At 41.5% G+C, this 26,745-nt stretch overlaps 1 protein-coding gene across 1 annotated transcript in view; it reads left to right on the forward strand.

Annotated features, from left to right (window-relative positions):
* The first annotated feature begins 2,264 nt into the window (after nucleotides 1–2,264).
* col4a4 (collagen, type IV, alpha 4) overlaps nucleotides 2,265–26,745 on the forward strand; it is a 45,395-nt gene continuing 20,914 nt past the window's right edge. Inside the window, exons 1-19 of the mRNA XM_033325501.1 lie at nucleotides 2,265–2,302; nucleotides 2,789–2,819; nucleotides 18,089–18,160; nucleotides 20,382–20,516; nucleotides 20,763–20,807; nucleotides 20,891–21,007; nucleotides 21,117–21,185; nucleotides 21,742–21,777; nucleotides 22,290–22,352; nucleotides 22,546–22,581; nucleotides 22,851–22,892; nucleotides 23,117–23,197; nucleotides 23,670–23,714; nucleotides 23,888–23,950; nucleotides 24,441–24,485; nucleotides 25,319–25,372; nucleotides 25,526–25,586; nucleotides 25,681–25,785; nucleotides 25,915–26,070. Of these exons, the coding sequence (XP_033181392.1) occupies nucleotides 2,799–2,819; nucleotides 18,089–18,160; nucleotides 20,382–20,516; nucleotides 20,763–20,807; nucleotides 20,891–21,007; nucleotides 21,117–21,185; nucleotides 21,742–21,777; nucleotides 22,290–22,352; nucleotides 22,546–22,581; nucleotides 22,851–22,892; nucleotides 23,117–23,197; nucleotides 23,670–23,714; nucleotides 23,888–23,950; nucleotides 24,441–24,485; nucleotides 25,319–25,372; nucleotides 25,526–25,586; nucleotides 25,681–25,785; nucleotides 25,915–26,070 (1,246 nt within the window). The 5' untranslated portion in view covers nucleotides 2,265–2,302; nucleotides 2,789–2,798. The remainder of the gene's footprint in view (nucleotides 2,303–2,788; nucleotides 2,820–18,088; nucleotides 18,161–20,381; nucleotides 20,517–20,762; nucleotides 20,808–20,890; nucleotides 21,008–21,116; nucleotides 21,186–21,741; nucleotides 21,778–22,289; nucleotides 22,353–22,545; nucleotides 22,582–22,850; nucleotides 22,893–23,116; nucleotides 23,198–23,669; nucleotides 23,715–23,887; nucleotides 23,951–24,440; nucleotides 24,486–25,318; nucleotides 25,373–25,525; nucleotides 25,587–25,680; nucleotides 25,786–25,914; nucleotides 26,071–26,745) is intronic.

The raw sequence follows: 26,745 nt of genomic DNA on the forward strand, positions 1-26,745 counted from the left end.
ATTTAACGTGATGTTATTAGAAAAAACAGAATATATATTCATGAAGATGTTGTCATTAGTGTGTAATTATAGGAAAATACCAGCCGTTGCAATATTTTAATCTTAGAATGAGTCTTTTACATCTAATGTTTTACATGTTTCTACGGTAGCCCAGAATGGACACACCAAACACTGGCTCTGGACAGGAAATCACGTTTGGTTATAAAAATGATGGTCACCGTACCCTTCCTCACACCTGGAAATGGGGCGTTGGGGTTCGAGGGGAGCTCAGAAAGTTTTAATCTGCAGTATCACCACTAGGTGCTGCAAAATCTTTCACATTTTACACTTTGCACCTTTAACCCACCTGTTGTCTTCGGGTTTGACCCATTTTCAATTAATATGTGATAACTTTGGTTTTCTTCCATATAATGAACTAAAAATGACATGGATGGTTCCCTACTATAAGTGTAAAATATATGTTAATATGTTGGAAACAAGTTCACTAAAAAAGTGAAACAAAAAAATTAATGATCATTTTATACCTCATGCTTTATAAACAGTCAAAACAGAATGGGTCAATCTGACCCGGCAGGACAAAAGGTGTGTCGTATTGTCTTCATATTTACTACACACCTTTTGTCCTCCCGGGTCAAACTGACCCATTCTGTTTTGACTGCTTATAAAGACAGTCAATGTGAGTTTCAACGTTAGATTTATTGCAGGAAACTCACATTGAGTTTTAATGTGAGTTTTAATGTTAATGTTTTAATGTGGCGTTCACATGCATCAGAACAGCAGGTGAACTGATGATCAGAATTGAATCATTTATGTACTAAGCCTAATTGCTGGGTTACTGCAGCACTAGTTCACAAAGCATTTGACCTCTGGCAGCACTTTGCAGAGACCTTGAACTTGACAAGTGGACAAAACCCTAAAAAACAGTTTGTAGCAGTGGAACCTGCAGCAGTTTGTTGTGTCGTGCTGCTCTGCAAGCGATAAGCGCTGGACTATTGGTCTGTGCCTGCTTATTGTTTGTTATTGTTTGGTGTGTTGGCTTAGATTGAGTTAAGATTTAAATCCCAGACACTGAGCCACAGGTTGCAGCGTCACTGCCTCCACTGTTCGCTGCCCTCATCCTAGGTTCAGACCGACAGTCCCGCACTAAACAGGCTGTAATGGACGTTAGTTTGGAACCAATCCCCGTCCACGATGTAACACAGGTCACAAATATCCAGAATGGAGTTTTCAGAGAAGCAGGTGAAGGTGTGATGACTTCCTTGTGTTTCTGTTTGAGTGTGTAACTCTGGTACCACCACAACGTAGAACAACACATAGAAACTAAACTTCTCATGGAAAATCCAAAGTTTGGTATTTTAAAACCTATCATGAGTTACGTTCTGTCTTTCTGCTGAATGTTGACTTTTCTCAACTCTACTTTATTTGAATATCACTCAATGAGACTAGGTCAACCAAAGATTAGACAAGGCAAATTGAACAGAAGTGTCAACCGTAACCAGACAAGGCCTTTTTAAAAAATCCGTTTTAATTTTTGATTTAAAAAGTGTAGGATCTGAAACATACTAATACTAATGAAGCTGATAATCAGCTCTTACTCTGTGGGATGAACATCAGAAACATGAACTCTGTACAACTGAAGGTGCAGTCGGACCAAAATCCACTTCCTGTTGATTCACATTCACTTCCTGATGTCTCAGTTGTGCCTGGTGTAAAATCAAGAACTGGATGGGAAATAACGTCCAGTTGAACAATACCAAATCAGAAACAATTATAATTTACAGCTTCTGACTCCACTAGCAGCATTTTTAGATCTCATCTGGTCTGCATGGCTTTTCTAATAGTGCTGTAAAAACAGGCTGAAACCTGTTATTGTCCTTCAGTCAGGGAACTAAAGCTGTGAGTCCTAAACTAGATCAGGTCCTTCCTTTCCTCCGCAGATCTAGAAGAGATGCTCCATGTTCGTTTTCCAGACTGGACATTCCCTTATGTTTATGACATGAGTGAATTTTATCAGGTGAATTTTGATCTGACTGCACACGTTCATGAGAATCCCACACCAGACGCAGCTGAACAACATGCAGCTGAAAACCTGCTGAATAAACTCCTCACCTGGTGATGGAGTAACACGCTCACTCGTGTCTTTAGCCTCAGTCTTTGTGTCTCTGCAGGACAACAGCATCACAGCTGAAAACCGCCTGGAGACGGGGTCAGAGAGAAGGCCGTGTAGTGGGCGGGACTTCCTCTAAAGAGGAAAAATGCTGCTGTCTTCCTGCTCCGCCCCCAGTAGCTACACCTGGCTCTGGTACATAAAAAATAAAACACACCTTTATGTTTGTCATCACCATTGTATCGTCAAAGTCCTCAGGTCCTAAACCAGTGGTAAAAAATACTCAGTACAGTACAATAATCTGAAGTACTTGCACTTTACTTGAGTATTTTCTTTCAAGCAACTTTCCACTGCTCCTCTATTTAACTGCAGCTGTAGTTCCTTTGTAAAATCAAATATTTGAATACAAAACATGAAGAATTTCTAGTAAATATAACAGTAATTAGCAGAACTGAAACAGCTGACTCTTAGATATTTTACTGAAACATATTTGAATCATATTCGTTTGTAATTTTTAATGTAAAAACCCTCTATGGTTTCAGAAGGACAGGGCAAAGTCTCCACTCTGTTTTCTCTTAATTGTTTCCTATTTAGTTGTTTTAGTATGAACATGTGATTAGTGATGAGTCTGTTGGTCCAGGTCATAAAATAACATCACCCACCTGTCTGTTTCCTCACTAGGTGCCTCCTGATGATCCCAGTAGCTCTCGGGGTGAGTGTGTATTCTCACATTTAAAGGAACAAACCATTCATTTTGCATCTTTATACCAGATAACTACAAGCATCTAGTGCCTATCACTTCCCAGCAGCTGCTGCTTCCTTATATCAACCCATCTCTGAAATTATTAAGGTGTATTCACACCAGAAAAGTCCATTGGTTTGGTCCGGACCAAACGTGGACTTTATTTTTTTGTTTTGGTTTAGTTCACTTTCATATTGCACTTTTTGCAAGTGAACCATACTTTGTAAACAAAACCACACGTGTTGTTGCAAGCATTGGACAGAGAAGATATGGGCGGGGCAAAGCAAAAATGCAGATGTAAATGAAAACAAACAGAGGTTTTGCTCTTCTTGTCGGCATATTTATGTTCTAACAGCTGAAAATGTGGGACCACCTCTTGGCATGGGTCTCAGTCCGCTTGTTTGGTCCAGACTAGAGTTCACATGTTTGTATTTACACCTGCACAAAAGGTCCGGACCGAGGGGGTAAATGAACTGTGGTCCACTTTAACTGGACCACAGAGAGCAGGTGTGGTAGTCTCATTGGCACAAATATGGTATTCACCCAGTCCAACATCCACAATAAATGATCAACAATGCTCCAGTATCCCAGTACAAGGCAAAGCTGCACCTGATGCAGCAACAACAGTCAGTGTGGACTAAAGATGATAACAAAACTGGTTCGTCAGCAGTGCAGACACAGGTAGGCCATCACATTTGGTAGTTCTTCAGGAGGTGCATCTTCACAAAAATGAACCTTAATATACTATATGATAATATACTATATTACATTATTTATACTGATAAATCTAATAGATAGAATATTGTTTCGATGCTGACATTTGCACACAGATGGCAAAATGTACATCACACAGATCTAAGAAGCATAAATTAGCCTTAAAATGTGGAAACATGGATGGAGGACACATGGAAGTCAACTGTTCCACGACAAGCAGATGATGCTGATCTTTGGTCGAGGTCGTCAGGTTCAATTTGAGATTAGCACTGTCATCGTCCAATCAGCTGCTCCACCTGTTCAGCCAATCAGTGGCAGCATATATGGAGGGGTAGTGGAATGAGGCTAAATGGATGATAGCGAGAGCTGGTTTGTGTATGCAGTTGGAGTGAAGGTGGAACGAGGATGGAGGATGAATGGATGAAGGACAGAGAGAGGATGGGTGGATGATGGATGGGTGGAGGATGAGTGGATGAAGGAAAGATAATAATAATCCATTTTGTTTGAAGCGCCTTTCAAAAAACTCATGGTCGCTTTACAAAGACAATAAGAAACAATGATAAAACACGATAAAACAATAAAAGAACAGTAAACATGGAGCAGTGCAGTTACAGGGAATATGATATTTTGAACAGGTGAGTTCTGAGTCTGGATTTGAACAATGGAAAAGAGTCGATGTCGCGGATTTCCAAAGGTAGTGAGTTCCAGAGTTTGGGAGCAGAGCCATGGTGCTGAGGTGAGCAGAGGGCACGGTGAGGTGGATGGAGGAGGAGAATCTAAGGGAGCGGGAGGACGTGGTGATATGGAGGAGGTCAGACAGATAAGGGGGGGCGAGGTTATGATGGCCTTGAATGTATGGAGGAGGAAATTGAACTGAACTGAATTTGACCGGTAGCCAGTGCAGATCTTGTAGGACGGGGGTGATATAGTGAAAAGAGGGGGTTTTGGTGACGATACGAGTGGCTGAGTTCTGGACAAGTTGAAGCTTATGGAGGGATTTGTGAGGGAGACCATAGAGGAGAGAATTACAATAATTTATACGGGACATAACAAGGCTGTGCACAAGGATAGAGGTGGAATGGACGGTGAGGGAGGGGAGGAGATGATTAATGTTTCTAAGGTGGAAGTATGCAGACCGAGTTATATTATTGATATGTGACTGAAATGATAATGAGCTGTCAAGGATGACACCCAGACTCTTAACGTGAGAGGAGCGGGAAACTGAGGAGCTGTTGATATTGATGGAAAAGCTGTCAACTTTAGAAAGTGTAGATTTAGTGCCAACAAGAAGAATTTCTGTCTTATCAGTGATTAATTTTAGGAGGTTTGAAGTGAACCAGGAATTTATTTCGGATAGGCAGTTGGTGAGAGAGGAGGGTGGAAGTGTGGAACTGTGTCTGCTGGATAGGTAGAGCTGGGTGTCATCCACAAAGCAGTGGAAATGGATGTTGAATTTGCAGAGAATTACCAAGAGAATTACCAAGTGGTAAGAGGTAGATGATGAAGAGAAGGGGCCCCAGGACTGAACCCTGGGGAACACCTGTGGTGACGGGGGAGGGCTGGGATCGGAAAGTTTTGAGTTGGATGAACTGAGTAAGACCTGAAAGATGTGAGTGAAACCAGTCGAGGGGGTTGTGAGTGATGCCGATGGAAGATAATTTGATGAGAAGAATGGAGTGAGAAATATTGTCGAAGGCTGCACTCAGATCAAGGAAAATGAGGATAGTGACTAAACCGGAAACCGGACTGGAATTGTTCATAGAGGTTGTTTTGAGTTAAATGGGAGTGGAGTTGAGTGGCGACTATTTTTTCTAGTATTTTGGAAATGAAAGGTAGATTAGAGATGGGGCAGAGGTTATTGTAATTGTTGGGATCCAAACCATTTTTTTTTTCAGAATTGGGGTGACAACTGTAGATTTGAAATGTGAGGGAACAATTCCAGCGGTGAGAGAGGCATGAGATGGCAGATATGAGTGGGAGCAGAGAGCAGATGCAGGATTTGACCAAGGCCGTGGGGAGGGGATCGAGGTGACGTGGAGGGCTTGGATTGATGAATGAGGTCTGCAATCGCTGAGGCATCAGGAAGTTGAAAACTGGAAAACGGCTGACAGTGCACAGGTTGTTCAGAGTGGGGGAGAGGCGGGGAAACAGGTCTTAGATATTGTGAATTTTCTCAATGAAAAACTGCATTAGGGAATTACAAGTGTACTGTATTGTGTACTTGTGTTGTGATTTGGCGCTATACAAATAAAATTGAATTGAATTGAATTAAACTGTAGCAATGAGCGTGGGAGTGGGCCCAGGCACACACTAAACATTCAAATTAACCGTAGGCAGGCACGGACAATGGCAGGACTTTCCACTTCTCGTGGTAAATTATCACGAGACCTCTTCCACGGGGTTGACAATCCCAGGAGGTGTAGAGTCATTGAGTTGTGAAAAGTCACAGGGCTGTTGCCACTTTTCATTTAAACACAGAAAGTCAAACTTACGATCCGTGAGTAGATCCTGGATAAGATGACCCTTGCTCATAAGTGAGTGAATGTTGAGGAGACAAAGTTTGACCGAGGTGTCATGTTTGTCAGTAGTATTAGCCGACCTAGCTAGGCTGGCTAACACGCTGTGATCAACGGCCCATCCAGTGCTTCTGGGGGTGCGAGGAGTAGTGGACCAAAACGGACTGATTGCTTTGGAGTTGTCATGGTGGAAGGTACGACGAGACCCATGATGGATGTATTTCCGGTGAGGCAGGAGAGCAATGTCCAGGTGGAGGTGGAGCGCTGCTAGTGGAGGCACAGACAGTTGACCACGGAGTCGAAGGAGCTCAGCAGCCGTGTATTGTATACCTGTCATGGGTTGATGGACGAGTGACAGGAGAGACCAGGCTAGTGCAGACAGATATGGAAGTTGCTGGTCCACATTGTGAGCTGTGGCGGCCGAGAAGGTGTCGTGAAGTCAGGTAGTGTCACAGGCCAGTAGGCTAATGGTGTCTGTTATGGATTGGTTTAAGCTTGAATATACACCGAGGCACAAGGTGGCAGCTAAAACAACGATATACCGATGGAAGATGAAAGATTAAAATCCCACTTGAACACGGTCCCACAACTGCACAGTCCGTATGGTCGTAGATCATTAAAAAACGTTAAAAGTTGTGAGTAGCGGCAGCCAATTGCGCCAGCGTCCACCCACATCCGGGATGGAAGGATAGATGATGGATGGATGGAGGATATATGGAGGATGACTGGATGGATGACTGAATGGATGGATGAATGGATGGATGGATGAATGGGTGGGTGGATGAATGGATGGATGCATGTCAGACAGATGGTGGATGGGTGGATGAATGGATGGATGGATAGATGACGGATAGATGAATGGGTGGATGGATGGATAGATGGAGGACGATGGATGGATGGAGGTGGTGACAACAGACAGCCATGATGGAGGAAAATCGAGGGCGGATGGTGTGAGCGCAGACTGAGAACAAAGTCGTGACAGCAGATAGAGTACATTCCTGCTGCTGATAGCCACGCCTGACTGAAAACCTCGTTTACACAACGCCGAAGGAATGTGGCTGCTAGACAAACATTGCTGCATGCTGGGAAACTCACTGTCTGGGGCCCACAGAAAAAACACACTCAGTATATGAACAGGGACACTCGGTGTGGGATTTATAACAGGGGACAGGTGCTTTTTAATGAGTCATATTAATGTGGATTTATTACTTTATTATTTGAAGCACACTGACCTAAAAGCTGTTGAATCGTAATAATAGCTGATCATTTCAAGCACCAATTAGATACTTCACTGCTATTTGGACAAATCCATTCACCCAAGGGATGGATCGATTTACAACACTGTTGGATGAGCAATAAAGGGAGTGCAGACAGACTGTCTTTTTCAGATTATATTTCTTACAAGAAAAGGAGCAAGCCAGAATAGAACACAATCGATCAGAGTCTTCTTCAGTTGTTCCCCAGTTGCTCAGCTCCTATTAGGCTGAGGCCGCTACTTATACAGACATGCAAAGTAAATGCAAATAATCGTTCACATAATCAGATAAATAAGTCTGTACTTCCCTATTGTTCTACAAAGCGATTCCCTAATAAAGCTATATTCTAAAACTCTATATTCTCATTCGACAGTCAACCATCCATCCTGGGTGTGCTCTCTTATACTTGTCCCTTCCTCACACCTGGTGTCCTAAGGAACCTTTCTCCCAGATACTTCTCACCAACATCCTTGAGAACACTGTGTCCCTTAGTGTCAGACTATACTAGGTCAGGAAGAACATGAACATCAGATATGATTATGAAAAACACATGAGCCTTGGTGAACTCTGTGAATCAACCTGTAAATGAAAACCTGTGAAACCTGCAAAAACCAAGAATACAGTAAGAAACAATATAAATCATAATCAGTAATAATCAATCATTGAAACTCATTTTTCCATTACAAACACAATTTGTTTTCTGCTGAGCATAATAACGTGGATGGATTTTCTCAGATCCAATCCAATTGCTTTTCTTTTTTTCAACAAACGTTTTCATTCATTTTCACTTCAACAAATAACAGGTGCAAAACAGAACATTCACAGTAAGGCTCATCCTAAATATGTTACATCTGACAGCGAATACATTAATAATATTTGCTGACAGTTTACAGTCAGGGTGAGCATACCTCCAATTGCTTTTCTGTTGATGAATTGATTAGTCAGTTATCTGCAGAGTTAGCTGTGTAAGTAATTTATTAATGTGGCTGTAGGATAGCTAACCTAATCAGTGATCAATCAAATTATTTTCCTGCTAATCACTAACATCTAGTCTATAGAGAAGTAATTACTGACTGTAAACACATATTAACAAATATGTTTTGTTATATAGCTAACACTAACATACTACTACTACTACTATACAGTGCAGAGCAACAAACACGTACTTACCCATGTGGTAAATGAGCTTATACTCGTAGAGCACTCAAAGCGTTTTTTACCAACACTTGCCCATTTCTCTGACACCATACTACAGTAGAACAACTGGTGTTTCAGTGTCTTGCCCAGTGACACTTCAACATATGGACCAGTGAGGAGGATCAAACCACCAACCCTCTGGTTCATGGTCGACCTGCTCTACCACCTGAGGCACAGCCACTCAATTGGTGGTGTTTATGTTTTTGTTAGTTGTGTTAATGTTCTGGTGGACCCATCACATTATTGTTTTTTTGGATCAACACAGCAATAACAGTTTATGTAAACAGTAAACAGATGTTTACTTTACGTTACTTCCGTATGTGAACGTATGGAACGCGATGCAGGTGTACTGTGTCTTCCTGTCCATCCACATATTGTTTCTATTTGCTACAACCTAAAATGAAGATCATGGCAAGTGGACTTCTAGTTTTTAGGTAGAAATGTTTCACTAATGTAAATAGACCCTGAGTTGGACTGTTGGTCTAACGACTCTCACCCCATTTGCATAATGAGCCTATTTGGGCTACGGATGGAATGAAACCAACCTGAAGGACACACTTGAGTTTCCATACCAGCTTTCTCTGAGACGGATGAAGCTACTTGGATGAGTTTCGACCTAAAAAATAGCCCTGACTCAACCTCTGGACTGAGAATCTTCACAGACAAACTACGTCAATAAAGAATTTTAGGAATATTCAGACAGTGTAAATTTTAGGAATTTTAGGAATATATTTCGCTTGTACACACACACACACACATAAACAAAGACACACTACAGATAGAAGACTCAAACATACAGCACATTGTACATAGGCACAGCACCACATACTTCAGGCTGTACAGCTCTGGGTTGAGCGGAAGAGGCATCCGCCTCCTGAATCCTCCTTATGATGGCTGCAAAAGCTGGGGTTCTTGGGAGATGCTGGAGTCCTTATCTTGCTGCTGTAGCTTGTCCACATTGTCCACCCCCATTTTGTGGCATTATAATCCATTATAGTTTGTTACTTATGAGTACCATATTTTTGCCTTTCTTTGGCATATAGAACAGTAGTCAATAGCTGAGGTGCGAGCTCTGTTCTGAGGTTGCTGATGGTCAGTCTCCTCCTTCTCTTTAAACTCAGACTCTGAAATTATAGTAATGTGACCTTTATATTCTGAGAACTCTTCCTCTTCATCATATTCCAAAGCTTCTTTCTCTTTTTGAGAAGATCATTTATAAGGCTGTCTGACCAGAGAATCATTTTTGACTTCTGGACCAAATGTGACAAGGAGCCACTCAGGCAAAGCATACACACCCTGACAAAAGTCTTGTCGCCTATCCAAGTTGTAGGAACAACAAATAATAACTTGACTTCTAGTTGATCATTTGGAATCAGAAGTGGCTTATATGGAAGGCAAAGGCCTCTAGATTACGCTTATTTTACCAAAATAAAATCTTATCATGCCTTGATTTTTAATTATTTAATTAAGACAGAAAGGTCAGACTTTGCTTAGACAAAAGTCTTGTCACATCTTTAAAGGATTCAACCAATCACAGATTAGAGCGTCACCTGTGACAAACACTGTCATTAACACATTCCCAGGTGTGTAGAAGAAGAACCCCAGCACACCCAACCTTCATTTGAAATGCATCCTGACCTGACAGCATGCCAAAGATTCAACCACACACCAAAGTGCTGATCATCAAGAGCCTGAATACCAAGTCTCCTGCTGAGGTGGCAGACATCTTTAATGTATCTAAACATCAAGTGGAGAGGATAAGAAAAAGATTTGAAGAAACTGGTGATGTTCATGACAGGCCCAGGTCAGGCAGACCCCGTAAGACAACTGTTTGACAGGACCGTTTGTTGGTTCGACAGTCCAGGGCCAGCTCTTCTTCAACTGCAGCAGAGCTACATAACAACAGGTCACCAGAAACCTCTGTATCTACAAGAACAGTTTGTCGAATTCTCTCACACAGTGGTCTACATGGCCGAATTAGTGCTCAGAAACCAGCATTAAACAGAAGACAACTAAAAAATTGTGTTGCATTTGCCAAGGCCCACAGCTTGCAGGAAGGATGGACTGTGGAAAAGTGGCAGAAGGTTGATTTTTCCAATGAATCATCTATTGAACTGCATCCCAGTCATCGCAAATACTGCAGAAGACCTATTGGAACCCGCATGGACCCAAGATTCACACAGGTGGAGGAAAAATCATGGTTTGGGGTTACATTCAGTATGGGGGCGTGCGAGAGATCTTCAGAGTGGATGGCAACATCAACAGCCTGAGGTATCAAGACATTCTTGCTGCCCATTACATTCCAAATCACAGGAGAGGGCAAATTCTTCAGCAGGATGGCGCTCCTTTTCATACTTCAGCCTCTACATCAAAGTTCCTGAAAGCAAAGAAGGTCAAGGTGCTCCAGGATTGGCCAGCTCAGTCACCAGACATGAACATTATTGAGCATGTCTGGGGTAAGATGAAGGAGGAGGCATTGAAGATGAAACCAAAGAATCTTGATGAACTCTGGGAGTCCTGCAAGAATGCTGTCTTTGCCATTCCAGATTACTTTATTAATAAGCTATTTGAGTCATTGCCGAGACGTATAGATGCAGTCCTCAGTCATACACAATATTAATTCTTTTTCCACTGCACCATGACTTTATGTTCTGTACTGTACATTATTTCTGTTAATTGACAAGACTTTGGTCAAAGCAAAGTCTGACCTTTCTGTCTTAATTAAATAATTAAAAATCAAGGCATGATAAGATTTTATTTTGGTAAAATAAGTGTAATCTAGAGGCCTTTGCCTTCCATATAAGCCACTTCTGATTCCAAATGATCAACTAGAAGTCAAGTTATTATTTGTTGTTCCTACAACTTGGATAGGCGACAAGACCTTTGTCAGGGTGTGTATGTTGTGTCCCAGCCCCAATGGGACAGAATGGGTCCTATAAAACAAGAGGGTAAAATGTGCAGAGGTGCCAGAAATGTACCAATGTTGCAACTTTATGTGGGAATAGCAGGCACAGAAACACAAATTCACACACTCATGCACACACACGCACACGTAACACACACACACACACACCAAGAAGACCCAGGTAAGAGGAGGACAGAGTGAAGGTACAGAGCACCCACGTTTTCAACCCAGTGTACCCAAATTAAAGGAGCCAAGACCAGAGTCTGGGGTTGAAAAAATAATTAACAGTGTAATTTTTCTTTCAGCAAACTTTGAAAACAGGTCCCCCAGACCCAAACACTACACAGGGGTTCTAGTTTGTTAAGTGACATGTTAACAAATGTGTTTTTTTATTTGTAAGTAACAGTAACAATCATGCAGCAGTGGAAGAAGTACTTAGGTCCTTTACTGCAGTAACAATATAAAAGACCACAGTTTAAAAGTCCTGCATTCAAATGCTACTGCAGTAAAAGCCCAAAAGTACCATCATCCAAATATACTTGAAGTATCCAAAGTAAAAGTAGTCATTGTGCAGAATGGCCCATTTCACATGAATGTATCTGATATTATTGGATTCTAATTATTGATGGATTATTGTGTTGATCACTTTAATGTTGGAGCTGGTAAAGATGGAGCTGATGTTAACTACCTTATATACTTCTAATTTGAAGTACTTTATATACTGCTGGGTAGCTGACGTTAACTACCTTATATACTTCTAATTTGAAGTACTTTATATACCGCTGGGTAGCTGACGTTAACTACCTTATATACTTCTAATTTGAAGTACTTTATATACTGCTGGGAAGCTGATGTTAACTACCTTATATACTTCTAATTTGAAGTACTTTATATACTGCTGGGTAGCTGATGTTAACTACCTTATCATACTTCTAATTTGAAGTACTTTATATACTGCTGGGTAGCTGATGTTAACTACCTTAAATACTTCTAATTTGAAGTACTTTATATACTGCTTTGTAGCTGACGTTAACTACCTTATATACTTCTAATTTGAAGTACTTTATGTATTGCTGGGAAGCTGATGTTAATTACCTTATATACTTCTAATTTGAAGTACTTTATGTATTGCTGGGAAGCTGATGTTAATTACCTTATATACTTCTAATTTGAAGTACTTTATATACCGCTGGGTAGCTGATGTTAACTACCTTATCATACTTCTAATTTGAAGTACTTTATATACTGCTGGGTAGCTGACGTTAACTACCTTATATACTTCTAATTTGAAGTACTTTATATACCGCTGGGTAGATGATGTTAACTACCTTATATACTTCTAATTTGAAGTACTTTATATACTGCTGGGAAGCTGATGTTAACTACCTTATATACTTCTAATTTGAAGTACTTTATATACTGCTGGGTAGCTGATGTTAACTACCTTATCATACTTCTAATTTGAAGTACTTTATATACTGCTGGGTAGCTGATGTTAACTACCTTAAATACTTCTAATTTGAAGTACTTTATATACTGCTTTGTAGCTGACGTTAACTACCTTATATACTTCTAATTTGAAGTACTTTATATACTGCTGGGAAGCTGATGTTAACTACCTTATATACTTCTAATTTGAAGTACTTTATATACTGCTGGGAAGCTGATGTTAACTACCTTATATACTTCTAATTTGAAGTACTTTATATACTGCTGGGAAGCTGATGTTAACTACCTTATCATACTTCTAATTTGAAGTACTTTATATACTGCTGGGTAGCTGATGTTAACTACCTTAAATACTTCTAATTTGAAGTACTTTATATACTGCTTTGTAGCTGACGTTAACTACCTTATATACTTCTAATTTGAAGTACTTTATATACCGCTGGGTAGCTGACGTTAACTACCTTATATACTTCTAATTTGAAGTACTTTATATACCGCTGGGTAGCTGACGTTAACTACCTTATATACTTCTAATATGAAGTACTTTATATACCGCTGGGTAGCTAATGTTTACCTTATATACTTATATATAAAGTTATCAGATAAATGTAGAGCGGGAAAAAGTACAAGGTTTGGCTCTGACATGTAGTGAAGTCCAAGGATGTAGTAGCACAACATGGAAATACTCAGGTAAAGTACAAATACCTCAGAATTAGCGGTACTTGGTAAATGTACTTACTTTCCACCACACCACCATTAACAAACCTGAGTCTTACTACACAGTGTACACTAATGTGTATTCTCTCAAATAAATGTTTTTTATTGTATTGCAAACAGCAACAAACACGTTTGGTGAAATGCGAACATAATCACGTGGTTTGGCCTCGGCTGCAACAGCAGTCAGTGTTTTGTGTGGAACAGAGTTAAAGGTCTGATTGAGTCATATCTGATGAACAGAGGCTGCTTCACATGTGACCTCATTCAAATGGTTCAAAAAAGTGTGTGGGTCAGAAAAATGGTGCATGATTGTGACTGAATTATCTGATAAACACACACACCTACACGTCTGTCTGCTTCCTGAGAATCTCAGAGATGCTTGTCTGTTCCAGCAGTGTGTTTACATTCCTCACCGTCTGAAAACAGAAAGTACATCATAAAACACAACGAACTGCTGCAGTCTGAACATACATGTCTACATCTTTGGATGCTTCTAAAGGTTCTCCCACAGTACAAGATACTCATAGTCATAAACCACCACAAGTCCACAAAACGTGTAGACCAGTTGGACAAACTCCTACCATGCCTGTAGTATCACTGCAGACTAGTCCTCTTGGATCTGAGGTTGTCATGATTCCCCTTTGGGACTTCCTGCCAGAGGACTCTTGTTTTGTAATGACTTCCTGTTTTCCCCCCGTTCGGGTCTCTGGCAGCTTTGTGTAATTATGTTCATGAGTTTCACCTGTCCCCGTTATGTTCACCTGTGTTTCGATTACCTTATGTGTTCCCCTATTTATACCTCCCTTGTTCCTGTGTTCCTCGCTGGATCATTGCGTGCATTGCGTTGATTGTTCTGAACAGAGTGAGTTACTAGTTGCACGGAATGAACGAGTTGAGTTTTGTGAGTATTGTTACTTACCTGTGTGTGAGTGTCTGGTGTCCGCCCGTGCCGGCCTGCCCGCCGTGTGGCGGAGAATATTAGTTGCTGCCTCAAGTTTGGGAAATAAAGCCTTTGTTGTCCTGCACCTGGGTCCTCACCTCTCCTCCTTCACACCACACGACCCGCAACACGTGACAGAGGTATCTGGCCCACTTTTTAAAATACTTGTTACCCATAATCCCAATCTGAACTCAAACTCCCTGGGTTCTTCCTCATTTTAAGTCACCTCACTCTGTAGATACCTCAGAAATTGTTTCTGGTCCATGATGAAGGATGTCTCACTTCCCTTATTGCTGTTTGAAAAAGTGAGGAGCAAGGACTCAAGACTATCCTTCACTGACGTCTTTCATGAACAGACATGCCCCTTTAACAGAAATAATTTGGCGATGATGGATCAGAAGAAATAAACATGATTCCTCAGTTTTGCATCTTGTGTTTTGTCTTTGCATCTTCTGTGTGTGACAAAATGAGGAAGGATTTAAGATGATGGGATAAGTCCATCTAAAGCACTACACAGGGTCAACAAGAATCTCATCCTCAACTGGGGCTGTGCACTTGTGTCACTATCAAGTGTGGTATCTACCAACAAGATGCACTGTCCCTGCTGCCGTTCTGCAAATGTCTGAACCCCCTCAGAGAAATCATCACCAACAGTGGTTACAGATAGCAGCTAGGGAATGGAGCAACCATCAGCCACCTCCTGTACATGGATGACATCAAGCTGTAGGCCAGGAGTGAACAAGACTGATCCATACCACTAGGATCTACAGCAACAACATTGGAATGTCATTCGGACTGGATAACTGTGGTCAGATGGTAACAATAAGAGGGAAGGTAGTCAGATAGTCAGTAGATTGTACTACCAGAAGGCAACATAGTGGATGTTGAGGACAGCTACTGTCGTAGAAATTTCTGTAAGTTGAGAGTTGCTAATTCTCAGGAACAAACACAAGTGTGATGAATCATCTCAGGTTTAATCTCATGCGCATGGAGAGAAGATATCTCTAAGCATTCTCTGACTTTGTGTTACAGTACTCAGGTTTATATATGTTTGACAAGAAAGGGGTGGACTAATCTTGAACAGACCCCACATGTTTGTTCAGGTATCTATCTTCAGCCTTCTTACCATCAAAGAAACAAATTGTTGGCAGTTATTTACAACCCTCTACCCTAAAATATTAACCCAATAAAACAAACAAAACTACATACAACAAATAGTACATACAACAAATGGTTTAACCCCCACACTACAAGTACCTTGGAATCCCACAAGCAAATGGGAACCATGAAGAGGCCGCAAGGAGAGCAGCAACTGCCAAATCCCTACAAAGAGTAAGGAAAGTCCTGAGAAGTCAGCTCAATGGGAAGAACAAAGTCTGGACACCAGACAGTCAACACCTATGCCCTGCTGATCATCAGAAAACCTGCTGCTATAATAACCCTACCAAAAGAAGAGGTCGAGGCCAAGAAGCAAAGAAGCTCTTCACAATTGCATGGAGGGTTTCACCCCCAATCTAGCATTTTGAGACTGTACACTAAGAGGAAGGGAAGAGGCTGAGGACTAGTGAGCATCAAAACCACTGAAATGGAAAGATCCATGATCAGGAAGATGGTGATGATGTGCTAAGTGAATATCTCAGGCAGCAGAAACCCCAAGAGATGGAAAAAGAAGAGCAAGAACAATCATGGCAGGACAAACCCTGCATGGCATGTACCACCAGCAGATAGAAGAAGTGGCTGATACTGAAAAGTCCTACCAGTGGCTGGAAAAAGTTGGACTGAAAGACAGCACAGAGGCACTAATCATGGCACCACAGGAACCCTAAACCCTAAGTGAAAGTGAGTGACTCATATGGCCAAGTATGGTGACCCATACTCGGAATTTGTGCTCTGCATTTAATCATCACAAAGTGCACACACACAGTAGTGAACACACACACACACACACACACACACACACACACCATGCACACACACCCAGGAGCAGTGGACAGCCAATGCTCCGGTGCCCAGGGAATAGTTGGGGGTCCGGTGCCTTGCTCAAGGGTCTCACCTCAGTCGTGGTATTGAAGGTGGACAGAGCACTGGCTATTCACTCTGCGCCACCGACAATTCCTGCCGGACCTGAGACTTGAACCTGCAATAGGCTGGGGTCTATCACACCAGGTAGGACCCCAGATGCAGGCTGTGCAAAGATGCCCCTGAGACAATCCAGCACATAAGAGCAGGTTCTAAGATGCTAGCAGGCAGGTTATACATGGAACACCATAACCAAGTGGCTGGCATAGTGTACAGGAACACCTGTGCCGAGTATGGGCTGGAAGATACAGACTAAAAAATTGATGATGGCTAACCGACCAGACATAGTGGTGGTGGAGAAATAGCAGTAGGCCACAGATGTAACAATCCCAAGTGATAGCACCATCAGAAAGAAGGAACATGAGAAACTCGAGAAATACCAGGGGCTGAAAGAAGAGCTAGAAAAGATGTGGAATATGAAGGCAACAGTGGTCCCTGTGGTATTCAGTGGTAGCTGCTCGAACAGATCCCAGGACCAACATCTGAGACCTCTGTCCAAAAGAGATACTATGCAGGACACTCACAGGGGCAAGTGGGGAATTTATATATATATATATATATATATATATATATATATAGGGTAATACGAAGGCTGAGTGGTTAGCACTGTTGTCTCTATGTGGCCCTGTGATGGACTGGTGACCTGTCCAGGGTGTACCCCTGCCTTTCACCCAAAGAGAGCTGGGATAGGCTCCAGCAGATCCCTGTGACCCTGGTTAGGAATAAGGGGATATAATAATGTGTGTATATATGTATAAGACTGGTACTGTATGTACTTGTATTAGATACGTTATAGATACTGTATGTATATATAGAGTATATACTGGTACTGTATGTATATATATATATATATATATATATATACATACAGGTACAGTACCAGTATATACTGTATATATACCACCATCAATGGAAAGTGTGTCCAAACTTACAATATATGTATATATACAATATATATATATTTCTGTACATAAATCTTCAATTTTAAATTTCATTGTCATCTTCCTATACCTGTATACAACACTTGTAAATAATGTTTTTTCCTTGCATTTCTGAGTAGAGGTTAATTGCATTTCATTGGCTTCTGGCTGTACCTGGCACAGTGACAATAAAGGTGAATCTAATCTAATCTGGGTAAGGTAGTTTACATGTGTGGTTGCAGGTCTGTAAAGGTTCTGAATTTGCTTGCAGTCAGATGCCTCACCTCAGACTAGGTGGATAGAGAAGAGATATTTGACATCAGCACTGCAGACTCATGGGGGTGTGAAAATCCTCCAGCACTTGCAGGTGGTGCAGAGGCTAAATACACGCTGCTTCTCTGCTGATCATGGACAGTATACTTTTTATTGTTGGCAAAAGAGATGTCAGATTTCTGAGGTGATGGGTTGAGGCGTTGTAGTGACGATGTCGCTGCAATCATTTGCTGTGATGCTGATGTCATGGTGATGTTCTCTCTTTGTTTCTAGGGTGACCAGATGGAGCCATGTGCTGGTCAGGACTGCTCCACCTGTCAGTGTTTTGCAGCCAAAGGAGCAAGGGTAAGACTCCACCCACTCAAATAGCAGCCAATCAGAACCCAGCTGTGGCATGATATCATCACAGCTGCAGAATCTTGTGACACCCTGAAAGTCAGTTTTTTAAACCACAGACCATGACGAGACACACCACAAACCACACAAACACACACACACACTCTAATAATGAACTACTTGATGGATGAGTGTTAGTGAAGGAATCTGTTGGAGTTAAGTAAGCAGCTGTTTAATTTAAATTGAGTCAGCAGATTCTTCACACACACACACACACACACACACACAGAGTTGATGTCATAGCTTTACTCTTCTTCATGTCTGAGCTTCTGTTTCCAGAAACATCTTTTAGATTATGTTAAAAGATAAAAACAAAACGACCCAATAACAGCCAATAAAGTTGTCATAGCAACAGGGTTACTAGTTGCAGTGTGAACCAGCTGTTTCTGTCCAGTTTCAGTGCGGTCCACAAAATTGTAGTCCAGAGGTTTCTGGGCATGTTAAAAACCATAGTGGACCTTATGTTCATTCACACCATCACAGCGTGGTCTACATGTTTCTGTACACACCGCTTTGGTTAATTGGTTATTTCAGAAACCAATCGAACGGCTCATAAACCATCTCATGGCGGTCTGCTGTCTACAGCTGATCAAGTAAACAACAGCTTGTATAGGTCACCCTGTCGTCCAGGCCACAAACTGAGACTGGCCTCCAGTCTATGTATGAGTTTTGAGGTGTGTGTTAGTGTGTGTATATGTGTGTGTGTGTGTGTGTGTGTGTGTTTGTACAGCTGGGGGCAGCAGAGAGGCAGAGAGGATTGTGGGAAGGCGTCTGTCCCAGTGATTTTACAGTTCGGTGGTTTCAGAGAAAGAAGGACAGGGAGAGGCCTAACAGAGATCACAGCTGTCACATCTCATCACACACACACACACATACATATTACTGCTTCACACTCACCGATTCACACACTAACACACACAGCACCAGAGCCTGACTTGAACATCCACCCGTTCTTATTGATCACTATTGATTTATGGCTCCAGCGAGTAAGTTGCAGATATCCTTCACAATCAGCACAGGGACAGTTGATACACCGTTTGTAACACACCATTATGTAGTTGTGAAATCATTTTTAACACTCACAGCTCTAACACTAACACAGCTCCATGTTTCTGTCAGACGATTTCTGACCTGTGCCATAAAATCCTTATTTGTATTCCTCTGTGAATGAAACTTACCCAGAAAATGGAGCACCAGGGAAAACTTTACTTATAAGGTGATGTTCAGGGTCATGTATAGGTTGCACCCACTAGGCTGAAACAAGCAATTTATGACAAGCCTGTGCAGAGAAAAGAGTTTGGTGAATAAGAGCCTGTTTATGAGAAGCTGTTTTGCATGATGCCCAATGTGTAAAATTAAAACACCATCAGATCATTTTTGTCGAACAAAGAGCCTTCTTCCTTGTTTCTGGAAAATCTGGACATCTGGAAAATTATACCCTCATTGTGTTCGTGTGATTCTAATCTGATGTCTGCTGATGTAAAGGAAAAATTCTTTTGATTTAACATCCTGTCTGTTCAAACACTCCTCTATGTGTAGTGCTGCTGTGTCACACTGCCCTCCTGTGGTCAGAAACATCTACTAAGAACCCCTGTGTCACTGTGTAAAGAACACTCTCTCAAGAACCCCATGTCAGCCCCAGTCGGTTTATTAGGAACCCCCGTGTCTGACCCAGTTGGTTCATTTGGAACTTCTGTGTCTGACCCAGTCAGTTTATTAGGAACCCCTGTGTCAGACCCGGGCTGACTAGAAAAAACCCGTATCTATTCTATCAGGTTTCATCATTCTGTCAGGTTCTGACATGTACCGTAACCGTAACCCATCGAAGGCCAAATGGTTCATACGTTCTGACACAAGCACTGGCTGCAAAACGTTCTCTGCTGGTGTATGAGCAGAGGTGCCTTTTAGGTTTAACATGTTCTACACTTTCTACAATGTGTTTTCAGACTGTTTACTACACTGGTGCTAATGGCTTCTAACAAAACAGAACAGTTTCCCTAATGTTCTATTAGGTTCCAACACTTTATGTAAGGTGATGTCAGATTCTGGTGCTACCAGGTTCTAACAGCTTCTGATCATATTTTATCAGGTTAACATGTTTCACTTTGACAGGATTTACCAGTTTATATCTGGTTCTTTCCAGTTCCAACAATGTTTTTGTTTCCCCCAGGGCCTTCCTGGTCCGCTGGGTCGGCAGGGCCCTGAAGGCATCTCAGGTGCCCCAGGCCCCTGGGGTCCTCAAGGTGAGAAAGGCCAGAGAGGAGATGAAGGGCCAACAGGAGCTGAAGGACCAAAAGGAGATATGGTGAATAAACAAAGAATTAACATGGTTCTGGTTCCGTTTGATTGGTTTGTTGAAGATCAAATGGCCAACACGCTGATCTGTAGTGATGACATCTCTGTTCACGTTGAAGAGTAAAAATTTGCAAAACCTGTTGTTTTGTTGGTTAGTTTGTCTGACAAATCAAAGGCCTTGCAGACTTCACATGGTCTCTAACGCCACCACCCTGGCTTAGAACCCAAACTGCACTTAACTCTGTTTGGTGTTTAGGGACCTTTCGGCCATCCTGGATTTCCCGGCTTAGGAGGAGTTCCGGTAAGAAGTTTCATCTCTATCAGCTCCTCTGATTGGTCCAGCTGTAATGACATCAGACTGTCAGCATGTATTTGTTTACTCAGGGTCACCCGGGTCCTGCTGGAGGTCCTGGTTTTCCAGGTCTGGATGGATGTAATGGGACCAGAGGAGATAAAGGAAATCCTGGACTCCCTGGAGAACAAGGACGTATTGGAGAACTGGTCAGGAATATTAATATACATTCAATCAAAAATAGAAGAAACATGTACTAACAGCATACAGCGTACTGTGGTATTCTGTAATCACCATATTAACCGTTTTGTTCTCCAGGGTTTTCCAGGACTGAAGGGATTTCCAGGAGAACAATCAGTCCACTACATTCAGTACCCTGGAATACCTGTAAGTATTTTGTCCTCTGATCTGATTAGATCATTAATGATTAATAAGGTGGAGCTGCCCCCAGGTCGGGTGCCTCCTCAGAGCCACCAGATTTCTTTCTTCTCCCATTGAGAAGAAAGAAAAAATGCAGTTGTATTTCACGGATCTTAATTATGTGTTGTTCTTTTCAAAGATAAATTTAACGCAGTAAAAAGTACCACATTTCTCTCTAGAAGGCAGTAGTGTAGAAGTATTAATTGGTACAACATATAAATAGTGAAGTAGAATACAAATACCTCAAAACCTGATCTTTAGATGTTTTATTTTGTCCGACAAACAGTCCAGAACTCAGATTAAGTTTCACTGTGACAGAGAAAAGCAGAAAATAAGAAAGTGAATCTATTGGACATTTTTATTTTAAAATGACTTAATCGATTGATTATTAAATGTTGCAAATTTGCTGTTTCCAGTACAATGGCAGATTATGGGATGTTCAGATGCTCTGTCAATGATGACCTTCCTGCTAATTGATTGTTTCCCCGTGTGACATGAAAAACTAATGTACTCTGTCTGACAGGGGGACCCTGGGCCCTGTGGACTTCCTGGTCGGCAGGTGAGTAAAACACGTAACGTGATTTGTTTTGAAAACTGGGTAGAAAATGTGTTGGATTAGGTTCAAACACCTTATTTGAGTGACACGCTTTAATTCAAAGTCTGAAAAATGGTTTCTGATGCAGCGAAAACATCTATCCAGCGTGGTTTGTGGACTCTGTGGGAGAAATAAGTGCACATGAAATTAAGACCAGACGATGACATCAGCTCAATAAGGCAACAGAGCTAAAGAAAACATCATGTCCCTGAAACAGAACATCATACTGGGCCCATACTGGGCCCAGGAAACTGTTTCAACACAGTAAAAAAAAAAAAAAAAACTGAACCAGGTGATTTCACAGATGTGCTAATCACAATTAGCTCAGTTACACAGATATTGACTGGATTCAGGAGTGCAACAGGGGGACTTCTGGCCTCAGTGACCCATTTACAGTCCAGGTAACTGAGGTGTGAAGAAGTGGATTGCGATTTAAGTGTCACTCAGATTTGTGTTGGCGTCTGTTGTGGCTGCAGGGTGAAAATGGTCGCCCTGGTCCAATGGGATTCATGGGTCCTGCAGGACCGGACGGAACCTATGTGAGTCACAACCAACTAGAAACACATCTGATTGTGATCATTCTCATTCTAATGTAGTTTACCTGTTCCTAAATCACATTTTTAACTAACACATCACTGTAGCATGCAGGCAGCTGAACTGTTCATACAAGCTCATATGTACACACAGTACACACCGTATGTATGTTCCCTCAATATCAGCCTCTCTGTGCAGGGTCTGCCTGGTCAGTCTGGTTCCAGGGGTCCACCTGTAAGTACTATATATACACTGTATGTATGTGTACGTGTACACACATACATATACACACAATACTATACAATAATACACGTGATACAAATACAAACACCATGTATTATGTTTTACGACAAACAGGTTCCCTTATGAAATTATATAGTGTCCTTGTTGTTTTCTGATTGGCTCCTGTCCTGTGACATTATTGAGTAATGGTTCTAGTAGTAATAAGTGTAAATGTCACATCTGGTGCTGATGTAACAGGTGCTGATGGGTTTGTGTTTCAGGGAGAAAATGGTCGGCCTCTGCCTGGATTTAAAGGAGACGAGGTACAAATATTCCCACTTAAGAACGGTTGTATTCTGTCCCCGCCCACTCAGTGACATCACTGCAACTGTTTCTCTGACAGCTGGGAAACACCTGCAGTGACATCAATGCATTGCAGTGATTTTAAAATACTACTACTTCATTACATCACAATCTGTAGTACTACTACTCTGTGCTGTATGCTGTATGGCCAGCAGTAGTCACAGCAATACTGTTATATCCACAGGGGGAACAGGGGCGTCAGGGGGAGTCGGGGCCATTTGAGTACGTCAACCCTCCAGATGATCTGTACATCAAAGGAGAAAAGGTGGGCAGAGATCATCATGTTACAGCCAATTACAGCACAGCTTTGTACTGTCTGTCTTGCTGCAGATCTGCTGTTCTCTGAAGTTGTACTGTAGTTATACTATGTCTTACTGCAGTCCTATTACTGTCTTATGGGCATTCTACTGCAATTTTACTATACAGTAGGTCTAGTTCTAATACAGTTTTAGTGTGTTCTACTGTAGTTCTACTGTAAATAACTTGTTCTATCACACCATCTGTGTGTATCCTGCATGTTCTATGGCAATTTCATGTTTCCACCGACTCAATTTGGTTCTGCTGGTTCTACTGTTTGGTTCTGGGTATAACGTTTGGTTCTGCTGGTTATAATGCTGGGTTCTAATGTTTGGTTCTGTTGGTTATGATGCTTGGTTCTGCTGGTTCTAATATTTGGTCCTATTGTGTATAATGTTTGAGTCTGCTGATTCTAATGTTGGGTTCTGTTGGTTCCTTAGGGTTCTAAGGGGACTACAGGACTCCGTGGAGTGCAGGGACTGCACGTAAGTTCAAACCTCTGAAACAGAATCTGGATATTTCTGGGTTCATACAGTTTTTTTCTTGATAAAAGGTTCTACATTTGGACATAATTTAATCAGTTTGCCAACAGATCAGAACAGATAATTATTGATCAGGTTTTGATTTTTGGAATGTTTGATGTGTGTGTGTGTTTTAGGGTATCAATGGTTTTCCAGGAATCAAAGGAGAGAAAGGAATTCTGGGATTACCTGGACCTAGGGTAAGTAACCATCTTTACATTATTGTGTTACTCAGTAAGAACACAAACTTTTATTTCTGATCCGTAACTCCCGCTTTCGCCATTCACGCAGGCAGAACAACAACTGATTAACTTTTTTCCCTCCCACACTGGCCACATCCGGTGCTATCAAAATAAAAGTTCTAGCTTCCTTCTAATACACAATAAAAGATATTTGACTAACTGAACACATATAGAACAGAATAGCATACTGTAAGTCAACAATTGATCTGCAGTGATCAGTTCTCGTCGACTCCATGTGGCCTGGAAAACCTGGAAAGTGTCAGAGCAGCAGAGTGAAACTAAATCCATGTGCACAGTGTGAAGAACTGAATTAGAAACGGGTGGAATTTGTCCTTTCACAGAAAAAGTCGATCAGATCATGACGTGTTTCCAAGAATTCTCATATCCAGATCACCAGTGAATCATCAGTGTCCATATAAATATGCATGAATGCATCTGTGTGTTTCAGGGATTTCCTGGTAACAGTGGCCTGCCTGGACAGAAAGGACCCAAGGTGACTGACCTAAACAGAAACCTCCACTTTGTAAAATATAAAAAAGTCCTGAACAGCTGTATTAATAGATGACAGTGAAACCTAACATCTGTCACCTGTTGACACACCTGATTGCCCTTTGTTTAGAGAAGCTGCGTTTTAACTGATGATGTTTTGTGCTGTTGAATAAAAACATGTTTCTGAGCAGTAAACTTATCAGACCCATTTAACAGAGCGTCTTTGTGCTTAATGTTAGTTAACGATTATTAGTTATTTAAACACTTTTGCTAAAGCAGCAGAAATTTTTACTTTAAATATTGATTACTTCATTCATACCAAAAAATATGATAAACATTTTTACAGTTCTGTCAATGTGAAAGATTCTGGTTTATTAATAGTATAAGTACTTCAAGTTCTAAATGTCTATACTAGCAAGAAACCTGGTTTTTATGAACAATCCACAAACAGGGCATGCAGTGAACAATGATAAATTTCACCTCACCACCACACACAGGAACAGCCCCAGAATGCCAAATATGGTCAAACAGGCTCCTCTGATAATAATGAGAAGAATAAAGCTAAAAACATCACATGAAAACAATCCTTTAGCATCACACGCATCGCGTGGTGTAGGCAGGACACTGTGCACTCATGGCTGATAAAAGGAGGTCACAGGTCTGGTTTTGATTTTGTATTTGAAAGAGCAGTGGTCAGATGATGATGAAATGTAACTCTTGTGAGAAGCCAGAGCTGGAGAAATCAGAATTAATGAAGACAGTCACCTGATAAACTCCCATCAGCCAATCACCAAACAGGATTTGACATGATTTAAAGAGGTGTGTTTGTGTTTTCAGGGATTTCCGGGAAGTCCAGGTCTCCCAGGGCTGATTGGACAAAACGGTCCAAAGGTCAGTAAGTGGGTCGTGTGTGTATGTGTAAGGGTTTTACATGTGTCTGCTGTGTAACACCATCAGCTCTGTGCTGACCAATCACAGGCAGGTGAATCCAGACACCTGAGCTGTTTGACTGCAGTGATTTCAGTCTGCTCTGTCTGTTCCCAGGGTATGACAGGAGCTCCAGGTCTGAAAGGTTTCCCTGAGGAGACATACATCATACACAGAGGTACCGATCAGCTGATGAATGATCAAATGTCAAATTCTGTCCGTCTGCTTCGTATGATTATCATCACTGTTGCTAACTACATCATGTTTTCCAGGTTATGATGGTAACCCTGGAGCCCCTGGATTGAGAGGCCCTCCAGGACACATAGGTTCAATGGGAGTGTGTGGCCTCCCAGGAGTCCCTGGCAGATCCATACCTGGTCAGTACCTGCAGCCCATGAGCAAGGCAGCCTCACAGGTCCTGATGTCCTGTTTATATTTTCACTTTATAAACAGATTTAAGGCAGAATGAGATGGAGAGACAGAAGTTCTCTGTTGTTCCTTCTCAGGAGCACCAGGTGTTGTGGGTCCAAAGGGAGTTCCAGGAATCAAAGGGGACAGGGGAGATCCGGGTCAGGTGTCAAGTGACAAACCTATACCTGGAGAACCTGGAAAACCAGGATATCCTGGATGCAAAGGGCCTAAAGGAGAACCAGGGAGTCCAGGTACCAATGAACATAATCTAAAGTTATTTCAAATACAGAGGATATGTTCATGTTTTCATAATAATGCAACCCTTTTACGGCTGGTTATAATGAGGTAACACTATTTAGTATAAGACCCCTTTACTTCAATTAACATTATGGTAAAAGAGACATTCTAATGTATAAAATCTCTGTCTAGGGTAAAAGTATGACTTCCACCTTTAAATAAATAATGAAAGGCTTCTCTGAAATAATATGAACCAATCAAACACAACGTGTACTTAAATATAAATTACCTTGAAATGATTATTTTGCAGTGAGTCTTACAGTACAAAAATCAAACATACACAATAAATGCGAGTTTTTGTATTAATTAAATGCAAAACTGGTTAACAGAAATTTATACTCCAAAAAGTATTTTCACCCCCAGGGAAAAGTTTAGATGTTAATGTTCTGTCTGCGAGTGCACTCTTAGTTTGTTTTATATGCAAGCTTGCAACTAACGTTGGCGCGCGTTGGAGCTCACATCCATTAGGAATTAATCATCGGTAGTCCTACAAATCTAGAAAGAAAAAACGAATCCCTCACAGTCCAAGGAACAAAGAAAAAATTGGTATACAGAATCCACTTCCCTTACTGACTTCTTCAGCGCAGGTGAGTTCAGAATCTCCAGCAGCCACACCGTCTCTCCTCCCG

Source organism: Mastacembelus armatus, chromosome 13 (assembly GCF_900324485.2).
Source record: "Mastacembelus armatus chromosome 13, fMasArm1.2, whole genome shotgun sequence".
Classification (NCBI taxonomy): Eukaryota; Metazoa; Chordata; class Actinopteri; order Synbranchiformes; family Mastacembelidae; genus Mastacembelus; species Mastacembelus armatus.